At 36.9% G+C, this 21,376-nt stretch overlaps 1 protein-coding gene across 3 annotated transcripts in view; it reads right to left on the bottom strand.

Annotated features, from left to right (window-relative positions):
- Window positions 1-2,741: 2,741 nt before the first annotated feature.
- arel1 (apoptosis resistant E3 ubiquitin protein ligase 1) overlaps window positions 2,742-21,376 on the bottom strand; it is a 57,898-nt gene continuing 39,263 nt past the window's right edge. For all 3 annotated transcript variants that reach the window (XM_052145897.1, XM_052145896.1, XM_052145898.1), the window contains exons 16-22: window positions 18,456-18,635; window positions 14,056-14,181; window positions 13,770-13,899; window positions 13,093-13,151; window positions 12,774-12,863; window positions 12,011-12,186; window positions 2,742-4,139 (exon numbers count right to left, since the gene is read on the bottom strand). In XM_052145897.1, coding sequence (XP_052001857.1) covers window positions 4,037-4,139; window positions 12,011-12,186; window positions 12,774-12,863; window positions 13,093-13,151; window positions 13,770-13,899; window positions 14,056-14,181; window positions 18,456-18,635 — 864 coding nt within the window. In that variant the 3' untranslated portion in view covers window positions 2,742-4,036. The remainder of the gene's footprint in view (window positions 4,140-12,010; window positions 12,187-12,773; window positions 12,864-13,092; window positions 13,152-13,769; window positions 13,900-14,055; window positions 14,182-18,455; window positions 18,636-21,376) is intronic.

Raw genomic sequence — 21,376 nt, 5'->3', positions numbered from 1 at the left:
TTTCAGGACACACACAAAAAAATATTTTTAAATATAAATGTTACTATTTATTCTAGGCCTTAAAATCTAGTATACAAACTATTCTTTACTGTATAAGATAGTCCTAAAGAACGAGGCTTAATGTCAAACTTAAGTTGAACTGATAACCATTGGTGTAGGCCTAATTAAATTTAAAGTGAACATTTTTATTAGTTTGTCACCATTTAATTGTTTATTTATTATATTTAATTTAGCAATGCACTATATTATAGTAACTAAATATTTGATATAGATTTATTATGTGTATGTTCGTTCCTTTTCATTTTGTTGGATGTTGGTAATATTAGTTCCGCTTTCACTTGTTTCAGCGGGGAGTGTAATAAGGGCGACGCGCTCTTTCGTGAGGTCAACAAATGACAGGAGATGTTTCTGTACTCTACAGGTGTTACTGTTAATGTTGTTTGCTCAGTAATCATTTAATAAAGATGTTTGAATTATACCCTGTCTAGTAATCTGCGTTATTATTATGATACCTATGCCTTGCGGAGAATGATTTGCTGCTACCGCAGATAATAATGAAAACCGCTTCACGCAGGACGCGCCAGTTTAGCGCATCTAAGCAAACGGAACAGAACTCAGAGCACTTCTGTTACTCTAAGCATGAGAGGGAGTTGTGGAGCACAGAACCGCTCTGAAAACACCGTAACAATGCTCTGAATTAATATAGACTGGACAGACCAGCGCAAATACACTTTGAAGGGAGCAGACTATTTAAGTATTTATTTAATTAAATCACAGCCCTTTGCAATTTAATAATCGCACAAGGTCATATTGCGGTTTCGATTTTATTTCGATTAATTGTACAGCCCAAATGGGCCGTCATCCAAGGCTTTTAGTACATCTTTTTTTTTTTTTTAAGACAATGCAGCAGACCAAGATATGATTTCACGTGGAAGGACTTCTAGTGAAAGAAATAATACATCTCAAAAACAAATAATGTAATCTAATTACATTAACAATGTTAAGATACAATTTCCTGCAGCAGTTGCAATGTTCATGCACACAGATGTGCACTGTACTTGCTCCATGGTTGCGCTCTTGTCCAGTAAACCACAAAGCAAAATGCAAACAAATGTGTCCCGACTCATATTATATACATCCATTGACATACAGATGTAGTCTTGGCAGATAGTCTACACCTACAACCACCCACCCCTATAGTAGGGAGTCATTGGTCCCTATCCCTATTTTTTTACCTGCAGTGTTTGATGCAGTTTATCAAGTTTTAACTGATACATTGAAGAGATGGGTGGGAATATCTTGGGTGAGTTTAGATTGGTTTGTTTCCTATTTGTCGAATTGGAAATTTGTAGTGTCTGTTGAAGATGAGATGTCCTTCTCTTCAACAATGATTTGTGGTGTTCTGCAAGGATCCCTGTTAGCATCAATTTTGTTTTCTCTACATATGTAACCGCTTGGTTCTGTGATTCAAACATTTTTATTGCTATGCAGATGACCAGCAGTAATTTGTTGAATCTCAATGATCTAACTAATTGAAATGTTCTTTACGCTTGAAGAACTAATTAATGGCATGTCATTTTCTGCAGTTAAATACTGATAAAACAAAGGTTGCTATAATCGGCCATGGTTTTAAAAAAGAACGTCCGATTGAGTCAGCACATTATCAGGTGGTCCCAAATATTCAGCAGTCAGTGAGAAAGTCTATTTCAATACAAATGTACATTTTGAATATCATGTTAGGAAGTTAGTTCAGTCTTGTTTTTATCAGTTAAGTAACATTTCCAAGGTGAGACAGGTTTTGAGTTTTAGGGGTACAGAGATGCTTATACGTGCTTTTATTTAATCTTTCCTTGATTGTTGTAATGCACTTTTTTCATCTTTAAATCTACGCACTAAAGCATGGCTACAATCAGTGCAGAGTTTTGAAACAAACTAGGTCTTTTAATCATTTTACTCTAGTTTTAGCTTCTTTCCATTGGTTACCAATTCATTTTAGGGTTGATTTTAAGATTTTATGAATTATATATAAAGCATCACATGGTATGGTGCCAGATTATTTAGCAGAACTTTAAAGACCTTACAAAACAGTTAGACCCTTTTTAGTTTGTTTAGTTTGATAGAGCTTTTGTAGTGAAGGCCGCACGATTATGGGACAGCCTACCCTGGGATATTAGATCTGCTGAATCTGTGTGTGTTTTTAAGTCTCATTTCAAAACTCATTTGTATAGACTTGCTTTTACTACTTTGTGAATTTTAGCTTTTGCCTTGTGTTTTACTGAGTGTGTTTTGATTTGATGTTTTGTGAATTGCAAATAAGTGTGATAATAAAATTAAAGTATTATCAAAATACTTTCTGGTTTAAGGTTTTAAAACAGTGCTAAAATACAAACAAAAAATGAGTTTACATTAATATCTACAATCTAAATTCTAATATGATCCTAAAAAGTGTTTCTTTTACAGAACATCAAGTTTGAAAAGATTTTGGGACTAATCGGCATCAACATTAGTAAGACTCAAGTACTCCATCGACAAAAAAACCCCAAAACAAATATGTGTACCAAAGACTAAATAACATTTAACTTTATCGTTAATATTGTAATATCCCTGATGTACAAAATGAAAACACATTTTTTTTCATCAGTTTTTGGTGATGTTTATCCATAACATGTTTTTTAATATCACCTCAAAATTGTTACATGAAGATAAAAGAATGTATGACGACACAAGTAAAGTAGCTTTCCTGCTTTTTATTTTGTTGCATAAATACCAGGTAAACTGTAGCAATCTGCAAACAAATATTCATTTTGAAACCCAAAAGGCAAACTTCATGGAAAAAGAAAAATTTAAAATGATTTCAATTCAAACCCCTCCACATTATATTACATTATATACATTTAAAACAAAAGTGAGAGAGTCAGACAGGCAAAAGCACAGTGTAACATCAGGGTAGTCATGTTTTTTGTCCCTGCAAATGGTTTGTAGTGGTCACAAAATGACCCTACAGATTTATACGTGACCTCTTACAGTATTGCTAAAGGCTCTATTGAAAACAGGTCAGTAATGTTCACCAATGGTTAGCCATCATGCTAAGTATATACCTTTTCCTGTGATTTCATTCCTCTTTCATTTTCTAGTACTGTACTTTTGCTTTAGGCTAAACATGGGCATTAACAGAATCATGATTATTTTAACACAGCAATCAATTATGTAAGAAACAAGCAAAACCCAGTGTTATCAGGTTATTTGGGCCTGTTGGTATGGTGCATAGATGTTGCCCAAAGATGTCAGAATAACAGTAAATAGAAGTTTAAGTACCATATATTTTTGCAACAGGTAGGGTTCTCGATGAGTCCTTGAATTATAATATTTTAGCACTAGCTACTTTAAATGCACACATTACTTTATGTTTGTATGGTCTTGTCCAAATGATTATTGTCCAAATGTATAGTAAGGGGCTCAATGAGGAGAGCAACGATGTTATAAAAGTATTTTATGATTTATGTAATCTGCATTAAATGAAACTCACAAAAAAACAAAAACAAAAACAGAAGGATATTAGAAGAGGAGAACATTGTAAGTGATAACATGTCTAAGGTCCCTTCTTCATAAATAAGAACAAATGAACAATTACAGGGAAAATATGTATACACTGTTTAAACAAAACACACACTGAAATATCAGTTATATACACAACCTTCCCTGATCAGTTAAGGCCAAAGTGCAGTGAGTATGCAGTCATTCCCGATATCTCTAGACTACAATGTACCATAAAAAAATCCAGTTTAGTTCATGCCAAATGCAAACCAAGCATCTTGACACTTAATTAGGCCATTTATTTATGCCTGCACTGAGGCAACTAAATAAAATTCAAATGAACTTCTTTTTCATGTTTTTGTTGTACAATCTTTTTAAATACATATGTACATAACTCCTGAATCCTCCCAGAGGCATCTTGTGATCCGAGTCCTCCTGTTACATGGTACACTGGGGTGACATGTCCATAAGGGGGGAAAGGGGGTCTGAGCTGGTCAGATGTTCAGAGCATCCCAAAGCCCTCGCTCCCTTCACTGATGGCCAGCTTCAACAACTTGTGGAGCTCCTCGTAGGAGTCGTATGTTGGGAGGCACAGCTGGTTAAAACTGAGCAGGACAGGAGATGGAGGTGAAGTTAAGCACACAAGTCGAAAATACATGGATATCTTCTTTTTTTTTAACTGTCTTACGTCTACTTATACAACTGTTGTGACTCATGTTGCAAGAAATGTATAATTAAAATTTAAATGGAAAAGAAAAACTTTATTATATTAAAAAAATATATATTTTCAGAAAAATGTCCAAAATGTCCAACAACATTGGCTCAACAAGTGACATGAGATTTGGGAGGGATCACCTGTTTTAATCATAAGATTATAATACATAAATATTACTTTTTGACCCACTTTATATTAGGTGTCTTTAACTACTATGTACTTAATTATTTGATACAATGTACTTATTATGTACATATGTGTTGTTGCATTGTACTTACATTGTACATTTATTGTACCTACAGTGCTGTGGAAAAGTATCTGCACCACCCTGATGTCTTTTGTTTTTGTGTATATCTCATACTTAATTGTTTCAAAAATGTAAACAAAATATAACATAAAGCAAAGGCAATTTGAGTAAACACAAAATACAGTTTTAAATGATAACTTTTTTGCTTCAATATATAACATTATCCAATACCAACTGGGCCTGTGTGAAAAAGTATTTGCCCTTTGTTACCAAATCCCCAAATCTATGAAACTGCAAACATAATGGGGTTCAGCTGGACTAGACACACACAGGCCTGATTACTGCCAGCCGTGTTCAATCAAATCAAATCAACACCTAAATAGAACATTTTCAGCAGCATGAAGTTGGCTAAATGGTCTCACCCAGTAGCAAACTATGCCAAGGTCGAAAGAAATTCCAGAAATGACGAGAAAAAAGGAAGGGTTCTGGGAAGGGTTACAAAGCTATTTCAAAGGCTCTGGGACTCCAAAGAACCACAGTGAGTGCCATTATCTCCAAAAGGAGAAAATTTGGCACAGTAGTGAACCTTTCCAGAAGTGTCCGACCTTCCAAAATTCCTCCAACAGCACAGCAATGACTCATCCAGGAAGTCACAAAAAAGCCAAGGACATCATCCAAGGAACTGCAGGCCTCTCTCGCATCAATAAATATCACTGTTCATAACTCCACTATCAGAAAGACATTGGCGAAAATTGCCATCCATGGAAGAGTGGCGAGGCGAAAACCACTGCTTACCCAGAAGAACATTAAGGCTCGTCTGAATTTTGCCAAAACACACATTGATCATCCTCACACCTTTTGGGAGAATGTTCTGTGGACTGATGAGTCAAAAGTGGAACTGTTTGAAGACAGGGGTCCCATTACATCTGGTGTAAATCAAACACAGAATTATACAAAAAGAACATCATACATGTGGTCAAGCATGGTGGTGGTAGTGTGATGGTGTGGGGATGCTTTGATGCTTCAGGGCATTGAGGCTTTGCTTGAGGGAAACATGAACTCTGCTCTCTACCAGAAAATCCTAAAGGAGAACATCTGGTCATCAGTCCTTGAGTTGAAGCTCAAACACAACTGGATTATGCAGCAAGACAATGATCCAAAGCATAGGAGTAAGTCCACCTCTGAATGTCTCAAAAGAAGCAAAATTAAAGTTTTGTAGTGGCCTAGTCAAAGTCCTGACTTGAACCCAATAGAGAGGCTGTGGCAGGACCTTAAACGGGCATGCTCGATAACCCTCCAATGTGGCTGAACTAAAGCAGTTCTGCAAAGAAGAGTAGGACAAAGTTCCACCTCAGCAATGTGAAAGACTGATCTCCAGTTATCGGAAGCATTTGGTTGCAGTTTGTTCTGCTAAAGGTGGGACAACCAGGTATTAAGTATAAGAGGGCAGTTCATTTTTCACATGGGTGATATACAGTAGGTGTTGGATAACTTTTTTCTTAAATTTTTTGTGTTTGCTCAGGTTGCCTTAGTTTTATGTTATATCACATTTGAAGATCTAAATCAATTTAGTATGAAAAATACACAAAAACAGAAGAAATCAGGATTGGGGCAAAGCACTTCCCACAGCACTGTATATAAAATGACATGCCTTGCCTACATCTATAGTTACACTGTTAACCTTAACACCTAATCCTAAACCTATCCGTACATCAACCTCAGCAACAGAAGTGTTGGGCAAGCTACTCAAAACATTTAGCTAGCTAAGCTACCAACCAGCAATTCTGGGCAATAACAATGTGATATCTGATAATATCAGATGGTAATACCATGGTACTTTGACATATTTATGTACCAGTCTGTTGTTAGATGGGGCTTCAAAGTACTTCAAAGAATACCATGGTACTACCATGCTTTTTTGATATATGATTACCATATTCATATACTATTGTATTAACATGGTGCTCCCAGGTAATGGTACATACCATGGTACTTCATAAAGACCTTAATCACTGGCAAATGATAGGATGCATTTGCAGGTTTGTTTTCCATTGATAATAGATCCACTGCAATCAGCATTGTCTTAATTGTCCGCATTGTAAAATATTCCATAAGCGTGTTGGAAAGTGAGTGTGTGCACCATATGATTCGGAGCCATTCAGATTGAATTGCAAACGGATTCAGAACACTTTGCTATCACGTGTGACCAATTCATTGAAAAGAACCGACTCAAATGAGCGATTCATTTGTGAATAGGACATTTTTAGTTCTGATTCAAAACTGGAGAGAGTAAACAACAGGCACAAGGCATGATGTAGTGGAGTAGCTAGCTTTTGTTAAAGCTACGCCACTACCCAATCACAAATATAGCATCGATAATGAAAAGCTACTTGATTTAAAAACTAGAGAAGCTATTACCTCACTACTAAGAAATTTAGTTAAGCTAATAGCTTCGCTATTTTTAGTGAAGCTACTTCCCATCACTGAGTAGCAGAAAATGTGAATCATGTGATAATTTTGCAAAACAGCATGTAGCATTATTTCCAATAATATTGCATATGTTGTGCACTGAGATGAGGTTGGGATGCAGATGTTAATTATGAATTTACAGTAACATTTAAAAAAAAAATAATTAACACCTAATTTTTATAGGGCTAAAATGAAATATTCTCACAGTGCGACTAAGTTGAGTTACCTTTACAGATTCCTTTCATCAGGCTTTTACTGATTAATCTATACTAATCTCTTCTCTTGAAAGGCAAACAAAACCACTTTCCCACAATCAGAGAGCATTACAAGAAAAAAAGATTTTATACAGGTGGAAAACTGATAGCTTGGTCCGTAATAATTAAGAAAATGTACCATAATTCTTCCATAGTATCCATAGTTTTAACAGTGGCATTTGTGTTAAGACCATGGTAACCGTAGGTAAAACCACACATGGTTCCTCACTACCATGGTTAGTAACTATGGGCTCTATATAAAGAATTAGCAGTTTTGGAATAAAAACAAACAAACAGGAGATTAAGAGTTTAAAAGGAGTTCTACATATTTTTATAAACATCTTCTGACACAAATACCATAGTTAATACAGTAAGTGGTGCTACATTAAATTCATGGTAAAATTTTGTAAGCATTGTGATGTGAGGATTGAAAAGCCTTCTAATGTGTATTCTTTGTCAGTGCCATTTAGAATGTGGGGGCTGTTTGTTTCAGTGTAATTGGTCCACAAGGACACTCATCTGCCCTTTGTTCACACACCTCTTTCCATTCTGCTGTGTTGATAATTGATCCATGTAGCGTCTAGCGCTGTTGATAACGATCTGTGCAGTCCGTGAGTTAAAGCACCTGCTCTGCTCTCGCTCTGCTCTATCCATTAAACCATGTTGATAAATGGTGCGGGTAACGTCATTTTATTCAGCTTTTGAAGCTAGCAAAATGCACTCCAAAACATAAGGTTAAGATGACATGGGAGAGCTCATTAATATTCACGGGGAAAGCAATCACTGATTGGTCAGTGAGACTTTACAATCCCCAGCCATCCTAAATTTCAGAAATTAGCTTGAGGGCCACATGAAATAAAGTGAGTTTGACACCTGTGTGTTATGCAGTGACGTCACGGAGTATGTGCATGTATTTGTGTGTGTATGTGTTGTGTGAGGTCTCCTTCACAGCGTAGAAAGCACACAGTTGATTGGGGCTAGCAAGAGTTACATTGCGTCAAGAATATTAAAGTTGGCATGAAATGGAAGACAAATGAGTAAAATATAACCATATTTTAACATTTTGAATCACAATAAAGATGAAGGAAAAAAAGACTTACTCATGCTGTGCTTTCAAAAATATCAATAAACTCCAGAGGCAGAGGTCACGTGATGCCATGCGAGGAGCAGATGTGTGAGCGACGAGCTCTGTGCACTTTGCAAGTTTTTTAATTATTTTCATGTTATAATCCGATGAGATTCGTTACACCCAGTTACATATTTGTTCTTTGAGGTAAACATGTCAAAGAAGTCAAAATCTTCGGGCTCTGGAGACATTAAAAGACTTACTTGCTCAAGCTGAAACCTCTGAAGGGCCTGCAGACTAGTGACTCGATTTGGATGTCGATCGATTACAGCGATGGAAAAAAATACTCTGAATTGGTTACAAGAGTGGCAGATGTTGAGAAATAGATTGATTATCTGGACTCATCAGAAAGGGAATTATCCACTAATCCACTCGACACCAAAATAGACCTGGAAAACATTTTGGAAAAACTGGAAGATCTCGAAAATAAATAACATATGGATTGTTAGAAATCCTGAGCATGAAGAAGGCAGACATGGTGAAATTCCTAGATGAGCTCTTCCCGAGTTTGCTCGACATAACAGGCCATAAGTTGGAAATCGAGTGAGCTCACAGAGTCCTGGCTCGCAGATCTGCTGAGGGAGAATGGCACTGATCAATTCTTGCCGAATTTCTGAGATCATCCTTGCACGAGGCAAGGAGCAAAGGAAAGCTTTCTTGGAAGAACCACAATATTTTCTTGTTCCCGTACTTTGTGAATTCAACAAGAGAGAAACACGATTGATTCAAGGAGTGTAAGTAACTTGAGGAAGATTGCTTTTGCACTGATGTTTCCAGCCAAACTGAGAATAGATACGAAGGATGGCCGCAAAGTATTTACATGTCCCAAGAAAGTATTGTCCTTCATAAATACATTGAAGTAAGCCATTTGGTGTTTCTCATGTGAGTGTATTGACTCGCTGAACATACACTCGACTGTCTGAGGAAGCTGGGCGCCATTTTTGTTTCTGTTTGTGTGGGTTCCACCTAGCGGCTGGAGTTTGTTTTGTGGAATAACACTCCATCAAGAAACTTTTGCATTGACGAATTGACTAATGTTGGAATGTGGTCTGTATAATCTTGTTTTTGACACAATTTATTTTGTCTATTATATCAAAATGTCAAATGTTAATGTGATTGGGTTATCTATCTCCACATGGAATGTGAATGGGTTGGGGCACCCCATAAAACGAAGGAAGGTTATTTTTTTCTAAAGAAATGTGATATAGGGTTTCTTCAAGAAACACATTTTGAAAATTGTGTGTCCTACACATCACAAATAAATCTTTGAATCTTCAACCAAAATTCCTGTATCTTATCACATCCCCAAAAAACATGGGTTGTGTGCCCGTCTTCTGATTGGTATCGCCAGCAGGTGGGTGTATCTTTAAGATCAATTCTATACAATCTAGAGGGTGTCCAATTTAATCTTAAATTGCATCAGATGCACCCTTGAATCTCTAGATGTAGACTTTAACTTTTTTCGAATCCTAGCCCACACACCCTCCTCCAATGCAAAGTTTAAATCTCTCTCCCATAATCTTGATTTATATAACTGATTCCGTATTTTATGTTGTGTTTATTGGTTTTTGTGGATGGAATCAATAAAAATCTTACTAAAAAAAGAAACAAAAAAAAAATCCAGAGGCATCCGAAACATTGTATTCATCAGTGATCACCTCGGCTTCAGGCGTGAAATGTCTCAAACAAATCCGCGTATTCGCTGTTATTCCTCCTAATTTGAAATGTAAATTCAAGCAAGCAGATCCGTAACCAAGGATCTTTGGGTTAAGGAATGATAGTTTTGAAGGAAAACAGATGAAAATACATCTTGACATCTTCACCAACATGTGATTGATGTTTCGTTCAACTCTATGCAAGGTTGTGGTATTTATAAGAAAGGGGCCGGGTTTAAGAGGACTAAATGATTGGAGAAGTCCTGCATACGACACCAGAGAGAAGTCTGTCGTTTTACTGGAAGATCGAGTTATGACATTTTGATTAAAGATGACGAGGTTAAAAAAAAAAAATTAAATAAAAACATATGCATGGACGAATTTTCATTTCATGCCAACTTTAACTGAACCACTGAAATTTAACAGCGGCACTCATAATTTATTCCATGATCAATGGAAACATGTCATTGCTTCACGCTACAACCCTCTCAATGTTCAAGGCAAATCTACGCCCTTGTAGTGAAGGATTGGATACTTAGTTACTGTGTTGTTGAATCTTAATGCTAGAGACAGCATTCATTTTCAGTTATTTAGACTACAGGATTTTGAACTAGCACATTGCTACCGTGCCAGCCTTTTATGTTTATGAGTTATGCATATAGCGCAACTTTTTCAACTTGTTTCATTGTCTGTGCAGATTCCTACAACATAATACAAGCTCAGTTGTGCATTAAATTTATTTTTTGTTCAGATGTAAGTGGTAATATTATATTTATGTTACTGATTTAGCTGATAAATATCATATAGGATGTGTTTGAAAAAAGGTGATTAACCCACTAAGCACTTCAGCTATATGTTGTGGTGGTGGCGTAGTGGGCAAAAGCACTGGTAAGCAGAAGATTACAGGTTCGATCACCATTGCACCTTGAGCAAGGCATTTAACTCTAGGTTGTTCCGGAAGGACTGTCCTCGGAATAAGTGCACTGTAAGCACTTTGGATAAAAGTAATGTAAATGTAGTTTATCAATGTTCAGCTCAGCTGCTGCAGCTCAATCGGATCATTTGACAAGGTTTTATTCAACAAGGGTTTTCTTCTTCTAAATTAAACATTGTTAGTGCATTGGTAATATCTTGCAGTGTTATTTTATTTCATATTTTCATCATCAATATGTTTTCAGTAGAATTATCCTCATGATGCCTAATATTTTCCATCTCATCTTTGTTATCGCAATAAATAAAAAACATCTGTCAGTAATTTCTATCACTGAACATGCATTCAGTGCAGCTAAAATACATTATAACCCCAGTGAGGTCCTTTCTAAAAACGGACAATGTTGGGGTTTTTCCTGTCAAATTTTTTTTAAAACATCTGACAATTGAAAAGCTTTCAGCCAAGGTAGGACTGAACCATTTAATTACAGTTTGGCTGTTTACTGATATTTAGACTTGATGAATATTCGAGTTCAGCTATTTAAACAGATTTTTACATTTTGGAATATTTTTAGCCAATGATGTTTACATGTTCCCAGTGTTATTGACAGGCTATTGGTGCAATAACAAATCAAAAAAATAGTTTTGTATTATGGTATAAATGTTTCATTTTTATTCCATGTTCAATGACACACTTTTTAAAGTTTGATCCACTATACACACGGAATTTGCATGCACCTCCTCCCCCACCCTCCAGTCACTGTGCAAAACCGTTCATCGGCAGTGGTTGGCCATTAAACACTGCGGTGGTAAAACTTTGCAACCGCAACAACAATACGATTTATTAATGACTATCTAAAAGATCTAAAGTTACTTATTAACAAATTACACATTTTATCTCATTTAATTTAATGGCTACAGGTGCACAAAATAAATAATTATGACTATATTTTATTCATGGAAACCTGTAAAGTTCTGATTTTTAAGGCTGTTTCGGTAATTTGACATTTAATTATAGGAATTGGATTGTGGTCCTTCTTTGAAGAGAAGGAATGTTTGATAGCCGTGTGTGTGTCTCACCAGGTGTGTGCGGTTGGCAGCGTGCTGTGTGTGGGAGCTGCTATGATCTGGAAGGAGGGGCAGAGCGTGTTGAAACCACCGGGTGGGAGCTGCGAGGAGCCAGTGGTGAACTGCAACAAGCGTGCCAACTCTTCCTGTGTGAAGGATGACACCACTGCCCAGAACCACTTCATCACCTAAACACACAGGAGAATCATAATGACCACGTTTTAACACACTTGTATCCAAAACTCAATATCTGTGACCTCTTAGCATATACGTGGAAATCAGACACATTACTCTTCTTTAAGTCTAAAATTAAATCATTTTTTTCAGCCGAACATCTGAAATCTTGCATACAAACAAACATTACAGTAAATACTAATAACTAACGCATGTAATTAATTTCTGTGTAAATTGTTCGTAAAACTATTTTTATGTTTTAATATACATTACACATAAAAATGGATTTATGAATGATTTACAGAAATTTTATGAATGAGGCCTATTGGGTTTTTTCTGTCATGTTGTGCTTGCTGACTTGTAGGCAAACCGTTTTGTACAACTTAGACAAAAATGAGAAGTATGCAAAAGATAAAGGACGTTACTACACTGATAATCTCAGCATTCCTCATAATTCCTCTTTTAATCATCACATATGGCTTTGCACTTAAGATGATCCTCTTTTTGTCAGGAAAACACAAACAACATTTACGGCAAGAAAAATAAATAATTCATGGTAGCTGCATCTCTTAATAAATGAATGAATTCTTCTTTCGCTCACCTTTTCTCTGAAGTGCCATGACCCTCCAACAATTACAGCATGAGCTTTGAAGTCCTGCACGTTAATATCTCCTGTGCCACACATCAACAACTGAGAACAGGGGAGAAAAGTCAAAGTTATAGGCCTTTTGGAACATTTAATTTCATAGGACACAATTAACGCATGCAAAAGAACTCCATACAAAAATGAATACTTTACACTATTAATGCTTCAAATTACACATAACCAAAAATCCCAAAAAGGTTTTTTGTAAGACATGTTTTTTGTTCGCACAAAGAAACATATCTGAAATTAAAAACAATTACACAAAGTTTCTCACCTCCAACTCATTCTCATCAAATATGGCCAGAAGGTTTTCAGGGACGAGTTCATTCAAACCTGAGCAAAAGGTTATGTCATTTAGCTGAAGTCATTGGGCCATATTAAAAAAAACGCTAAGCGCAGCGCTATACGACATGTCATACATGCAATGTCAATGGGCATGAAGTTTTGGTATTCTGTATTTGGTAAGCGTGCACCAAGTCTAGGCACAAGTGGTCTAATGAAATTGCGTGTCCAAAGCACTAACAGGCTGGGTCAAGTGCAATTTAATTCTGAGGTCCAATTGTTTTTTCAGAGTTTGAACATAAACTTTATTTCCACCTACTGGTGGAATCTCCGAACTGCAAATGCAGGAACGGAGTTTAGACTTTGCGTTGAAAAAAGATGTGGTTTTGAAACCTATTTCTCTGGAAATGAGCAAATTGTGCATTGCACCACTTCATTAACATACAATGCACCCACAGTTGGTACACATAAAACCACAGATAGTGCAAACAGTCCTACACGGCCACTTGCGCTTTGCACTGGAACAAAAAAAAAACGGACTAAGAAATTTAGATAAGACGTTGCGAACAGTCGCTGTGTGTTGCACTGCGCCTAGCGCTGTCATGAAAATAGAGCCCACTGTCTTCTCACAGAGAAATCCAGCAGAATAGTTAAATCATGGATTCTTACCTTTGAGGAAATGCTCTACCTCTTCTCGCACCTGACTGGCTAGTCTGTACTGGGCCAGAAGGTTCAAGTAGTGAATTTTATTGTCATTGGTCACAGCAATCTGAGCACCACCAGATATCAATTCCACCACCTGTAACATTATGACACGAATAATGGAGTTAAGCCTACACTTCACCTTCAAAAACCCTTGGGTCACTTACATACATCTACAACTTGTGTAATGTTGTACATTACATACAACTCGTCCAATTTGTTGTCTTCTTTTCACTGAATTATTGCACACTACCTTCTCCAGCTGTCCTGACTTGCTGTATTTCTCTTCGGCAAACACCAGATCCATTTCACTGACGTCATTGTTCAGTATAAAGCAGACCTTTGTTTTGTAAAATTCCTCATCGTCTGTTTCGAAGTACTGCCAGAGCAAAGAACAAAAAATCAAAAATGCTTTTTTTTTTTAAACAAATAAAGTTCCTTAAAGTGTTAGTCCAAATGACTTGTGAGGTACAGTGTTTTCTTTAGTAAAGCTGCAAACAAAATTTCTTATCCGTGTTTGCCGTCCAACTCAAAATCTATATCTATATATCTATATATATATATATATATATATATATATATATAATATAAATAAAATGCCGGGCACCGCAAAATAATGTACAAAGCACACTTTATTATTCTATTCCGTTGTCCTGTATGGGTCGGACTTACAGAACAATCATAAAGCCAGACGTTGCAAGGCAACTTTCGTTTTACAAGCGGTCAAAGACAGAGCGCAAGCTGCTAAAAGCTGATGAGCAAACCGAATCTTCAATGTTTATGTGTGCAGCTCTGTTCTGTCTGTGTTGTATGAGTAAATTACAGATTCTAAGAGCATACATATGGCTCATGATCAGTGGATTCAGAGAGGTTCTGTGCAGAGTTTGGTTAAGTTTGCTAACGTGCGCTCGCTCTGAAGTGCATTCAGAATGTATTCAGACCCCTTTATTTTTTCACATTTTATGTTGCATAGCAATGTCCCATGCAAGTTAAGATTTTATTACTGAAATACATTACTACTATATACAAATTATATTAATTATTATTATTATTATCATCATCATCACCATCATCAAGTTGACAGGGTTCCAGAAAATTAAGAAATGTGTGCTGAAGCCCTATCACAAAGTGGACCAATACAGGTACAATGTGAATATGAAGAAGACATTTTTTCCTCTTTATTTTACTGTTTTGTTTATTTATTTATTTTGGCTGGAATAAAAAAAAAAAAAAAGGCTACATTTGGTTGACTCAAGTGTGAACCCATGCTTTTGCCCATGGCAATAGGGCATGGGCAAAAGCATTTCCTACATTTGGTCAAAAGGAATCACTTGTTTTGTTATTTATCCAATCAAAGTTCAACTCCAATTTTGTCCAAATTATGCAGCCCTAGTCCCTACCCATATACTTTTAGATAATTATATATAGTATATATACTGTATATATGATAGATGCATTTTAAATATACAGTATTTTGCTAAACTCAAACAAGGAATGATGTGGGGGTCAGCTGGAGACTCCCTTTGCAGCTAACACAGAAAAACTGGTGACTTATATACTTTTATAGTGCTTTTTATTTCTTTTTGGAGCTTTACAGTAAAAATCCTCATCCTCTTTTACTGTATGGAAACCACTGAACCCAACATTCTGAAAAATATTTATTTTTGTGTTCCACAGAAAAAAGAAAATCATACAAATTTGGAACAACATCTATGATTGACAACTACAGTGGCAAGAAAACGTATGTGAACCCTCTGGAATTAGGTTGTTTTCTGCATTAATTGGTCATAAAATGTAATCTCATCTTCATCAAAGTCACAAGTATAGACAAACACAATGTGCTTAAACTAACACCACACAAACAATTATAATCTTATGTCTTTTTTGAACACATCCCATTAAACATTCACAGTACTGTGGAAAAAGTAAGTGAACCCTTGCATTTAATAACTGGTCAAGCCTCCTTTGGCAGCAAGCACTTCCTGTAGCTGCGGATTAGACCTGCACAACATTCAGAAGGAATTTTGGACCATTCTTTCTTACAGAACTGATCAGCCAAATTCTTAAGATGTCTTGTGTGAACGGCTTTTCATAGGTCATTCCACAGCATCTCTATTGGGTTAAGGTCTGGGCTCTGACTGGGCCATTCCAAAAGGTGAATTTTACTTTTTTAAAGCCATTCTGTAGTAGATTTATTTCGATATTTAGGGTAATTTTCCTGCTGCATCACCCAACTTCTATGGAGCTTCAGCCACCCTGACATTATCCTGTAGGATATCTTGATAAACTTGGGAATTCAAATCAAATCAAATCACTTTATTGTCACACTACCATATACACAAGTGCAACAGTAGGTGAAAGTCTTGTGTGCAGTTCAGAGCAACATAGCAGTCATGACAGTGACGAGACATATACCAATTACAATAAACAACATATTTACACAACTAATTTACATACCAAATGTACACATACTTACACAACACAATAATAATATACAATGTACAGTAAACAATACACACAATATAGAATACACATTAAATAAAAAAATAAAGAGTATATAAAAAAATATATATACAGTAGTTGTATTGAGGAGAATATAATTATGACAGCTCAGTGTGAGATAATAGATTAATAAAGTGCAGTGCTGATCGTATTGAGATCGTGAGAGATCAAGGGTTCAAAAGTCTGATTGCTGGGGGGAAGACACTGTCATGTACTCGGCTGGTGCGGGTCCTGTTGCTGCGATACCGCCTGCCTGATGGTAGCAGTGAGAGCAGCCCATGACACGGGTGGCTGGAGGCTCTGATGATCCTCCGAGCTTTTTTCACACACCGCCTGTTATATATGTCCTGGAGGCTCACCTCTGATGATGTGTCACCCTTTGCAGGGCTTTGCGTTTGTGGGCGGTGTTATTGCCGTACCAGGTGGTGATGCAGCCAGTCAGGATGCTCTCTACAGTACTGGTGTAGAACTGTGTGAGGATGTGTTGATATATTCCAAACTTCCTCAGCTGTCTCAGGGAGAATAGGCGCTTGTGAGCCTTCTTCACAACGGCCTCAGTGTGGACGGACCATGTGAGTTCCTCAGTAATGTGGACACCGAGAAACTTGAAACTGCTGACTCTCTCCACCGGTGATGGGGCTGTGTTCTCTGTCTTTCCTCCTGAAGTCCACTACAAGCTCCTTGGTTTTACTGACGTTGAGGGAGAGGTTGTGCTCCTGACACCATCATGTCAGAGTGTGCACCTCCTTCTATGTAGGCTGTTTCATCATTGTCAGTGATCAGACCTCCCACCGTCGTATCAAACTTAATGATGGCATTGGAGCTATGTGTTGCCACACAGTCATGTGTGTATATGAATACAGGAGTGGGCTGAGAACACAGCCCTGTGGTGCTCCAGTGGGAAAAATTACTTTTTCCCTCAAGGATGGCAAGTGGTCCAGGCCCCTCAGCAACAAAGCAGTCCCAAATCAAGATGCTCCCTCCACCGTACTTCACCCTTGAGATTGCGGTGCCATTTTTACGCCATAAGTAGTTCTGTGTGTTCTTCCCAAACATTTCAACCTTAGATTCATTAGTGTGTTCATCACAACACATTTTCCCAGTAGCGTTGTGGAGTTTCACGATGGTCTTTGGCAAACTTCAGGCACGCATCAATGTTTTTTTGGAAAGCAGCGGCTTCCTTCGTGGTGTCCTGCCATGGACACAATGCCTGTTTAATGTTTTGCATATAGTAGACTCATGAACAGAGATGTTAACCAGTTCCAATGATTCCTTCAAGTCTTTAGCTGTCACTCTAGGGTTCTTTTTCTTTACCTCAACAAGCTTTCTGCGGTGTGCCCCTTAAGTCATCTTGGCTGGATGACCACTTCAAGTGAGAGTAGCCACAGTACTAAATCATCTCCATTTACAGACAATTTGTCCAACAGGGGACAGATGAATATCTAAGCTCTTCCAGAAAATGTTGTAACCCTCTACAGCTTTATGCAAAGCAACAATTCTTGATTGTAGGTCTTCTGAGATCTCTTTTTTTTTTGTGAGGCATGGTCCATGTCAGCAGATGCTTCTTGTGAAAAGCAAACTCAAAATGTTTGAGTGCTTTTTAGTCAAAGTACCTCTAACCCACACTTCCAATCTCATTTCATTAATTGGATGCCAGGTTTGCCAGCTCCTGACTTTAATGACCTTTTCTTGATGTCATTTGCCTAGGGGTTCACATACTTTTTCAAACTAAACTGTAAATATTTGAAGGATGTATTCAATATGTACAAGAACAATATAATAATTTGTGTGTTATTAGTTAAAACAGATTGTGCTCATTTGTTATTGTAACTTAGATGAAGATCAAACAGATTTTAAAACAAATTTATCCATAAATGCAGGAAATTCCAAAGGGTTCACATACTTTTTCTTGCCTCTATATTTTTCTTTATTCCACCTCTATAACTGAGGTTTAGATTCAACTAAACTCAAACAATATAAAATGAGTGGATTACAACTGTTGTACATGTGAAGACAAATGTATTTACAATTATTTCTACACAAAAATAAAGGAGACATGACTAAACATAATAGTGATATGCATTTGTAAATGGACAGTGCAGGATAAAATGTACATAAATTAACAGATTATGAACTGAAGTGTTTTGTCACCTTATAGTTCATCCGTAAACCAATAATCTGAGCCAAGAAGGAGCGGGTGAACCGTGCTCGTACCAGCTGCTTGTAGGCCCCGCCTAATGTTGACTCATATAAACACTTCCCCACCACTCGCCCTGCAAATTCATACATCTTCACCCTCAGATGAGGGGGACGCTCAGCGTTTGGGTGGACCTGCCCAGAAAACACAGAACAGCATAACACACATCATCCTAATGTTCAACAACACAATATTCAAAAGCTTATGCCAATAACTACAGTTAATCTAATGGTTTGCAGAACATTGTTTTTCTATGGCTGACAGCATTTCACTAGATGATTTTGATTAACAAACCAATGCAACAAAAAGGTTGAAAAATATGGTATTTACAAGAGTTTTTGTTTTGTACTTGTTGTACTGCTTTTAATATATGCATAAATAAAAAATACTGTAATACAATATTTCTTTCTGCAATACAGTAAAACAAATACTGTATTACAGTAATTAAATGTGGATAAACACTGAAAATAATGGGAATAAAAAAGAAATCTCCAAAGTAAAACTTCCATTCAAAACATGCAAAAATTTGCTTAACTGTAATGAAAGGTCACAATACAAATCGTGACCTTTAACAATTTCAGTGCTAATAGAGGCTTCAATTTGTTAATGGATTTTTAGGGGTCCAAAAACCCTATTGTATTTGTACTGATTTTCCAATTAATAGATTGTCAAGCACGAAGCACTACAACTTGTAATTGCAGGGTTTCACTTTTATTATTATAATAATAATAATAATAATAATAATAATAATAATGAGTCAAAGCACCAAAGTGCTAGATGGTGTTATAATAAATAAATATATTTCCTTTTCCCTAATAGCTCCAAAGCCATTTGGGCAAGAATTAAAAGGATTTTTTCAAGTCAAATTTGAGTCAAGCCAAACAAAATGTACTCCAATTTAATTTCAGTCAATACAAATGTCTGAAAATGTATTATTAAAATAATAACCTACACAATATTTGGCATTTATCCTCTAGTGACCGTCCTGACAAAAAGTTGTTCAAAGAATTTTAATTTGTCAAAACATTCACTTCTTGACCTATATCTAAAACGCAAAGTACAACTGTACAGAACTTCAACACGCAGACATGTAAATGTCATCCAATTTTGCTTATAGTTGGTACTATACAACTCTGCAACCGTTCCATCATTTTAAAAACTTGTCCATCTCCATTTATGTCATTCCTTCTTTGAAGGGTTTAAATGAGCTGACCAGTGTCATTATTTGTCACCTGGAACTGATTTTCATGGGCATTTTTTACCAGTATGAGGGCATTTTTTTTTCTAAATGAATTTGTGTCATCCTTTAATGTCAAATACTTCAATTTAATAAGTTAATTTATTCTAAATAACGAGATTTAACCATTTTAAACATTTTAACCCTTCAACTAATTAATTAAAAAATTGCTCCCATGAAGAAAGGTCATTTAAAAGCGTGGAATCTGGATTTTACAATCTGACCAAATCTTAACTGCTGCTATTAAAGGTTTGGCAAATGTAGAGAACGTTTAAAATATTGCATTGCATCGACTTTACCACTTATGCTCTCCACAAAATTTATCCGCAAATGTCAGCAGTCTGCTCCAAATGTAAAATAGATTTAGAAAAATACTCTCATACGTTTTGGTCCTGTCCCTTGAAAAGACTGGCATTCACCCAATATTAAAGAAGCCTTATGTGAAGCAACCCAAAGGTTGTGACCATGGCACAGAATTCAATGAAACGGTGGAAAAGATAATGTCACCAATACGATGAGGGCTAGCAACATACTGCATCACATAAACCGGTTTAATTCCCAGACAGCCGATGTCAAGCATCCACATTGCATGACAAGGGTGCAAGTATACAGTATAATGTGACATTCTCCATCTAAATGAGTCAGAAGTTCCAATGAGCAGTTTTGGCAGTTTAGGGTTTTCTATTGTTTTCGATAAAACACAAATTCGGCTTCTAGATTTAGTCAGTGTTATCATGAAATTTAAACTATACTGTAAAAGCAGTTATGCTCTTTAATGTGTTTTCCAATCACTTCAGCTTCTGTCAATTTCAGAATCTCTCCTTAAATCAGACCACCTCTTTATTCAAAATAATTGCAATAAAAAACATGAATGAATACAGCACGTTTAACATAAGTCACGCCTCAGGTGACAGCCAGACTCAAACAGGGGAGGCTCAAAACAGCTGTCTTTCTCTGAAAATATACACGCTACAGCATAACAAATCCATGGCATGCCAGTTACACTGCAGGAGAATACTCAACTGTGGCCCACAAGGGGGCACCAAACTACTAGTGCCCAGCTGCTGTCTGCGGGGCATGTCAAGTAAGACTGTTGAATTAAAATTTTAAATTATAATTTTTCTCCCAATTTGGCATGCCCAATTCCCAATGTGCTTTTACGTACTTGTGGCCACGTAGTGACTCCGGGTGGTGGAGGACGAATCCCAGTCGCCTCCACGTCTTAGACCGTCAACCTTATTACTTATCATGTGGGTTGTTGAACGCGTTGCCACGGAGACATAGCGCATGTGGAGGCTTCATGCCATCCACTGCGTCATCCACGCTCAACTCACCATGTGCCCCACCAAGAACAAACCACATTATAGCGACCACGAGGAGGTTACCCCATGAGATTCTACCCTCCCTAGCAACCGGGTCAATTTGGTTCCTTAGGAGACCTGGCTGGAGTCACTCAGCACGCCCTGGATTCGAACTAACAAATTAACTTGATACAGCATCTTTAAAAAACAAAGCACTCCTGCACGAGATGCTGAATAAATTAAAAACTGTCAAATATGTCCGTCTAGTGCATGTTTACAGAGAATAACAATTGGAAAACTTCCTGTGTGAACAGCCCCTTTGATGGAGGTCCATTGC

The sequence above is a fragment of the Xyrauchen texanus genome, chromosome 16, assembly GCF_025860055.1.
Source record: "Xyrauchen texanus isolate HMW12.3.18 chromosome 16, RBS_HiC_50CHRs, whole genome shotgun sequence".
Classification (NCBI taxonomy): domain Eukaryota; kingdom Metazoa; phylum Chordata; class Actinopteri; order Cypriniformes; family Catostomidae; genus Xyrauchen; species Xyrauchen texanus.
This window is presented reverse-complemented; position numbering and strand designations above follow the sequence as displayed.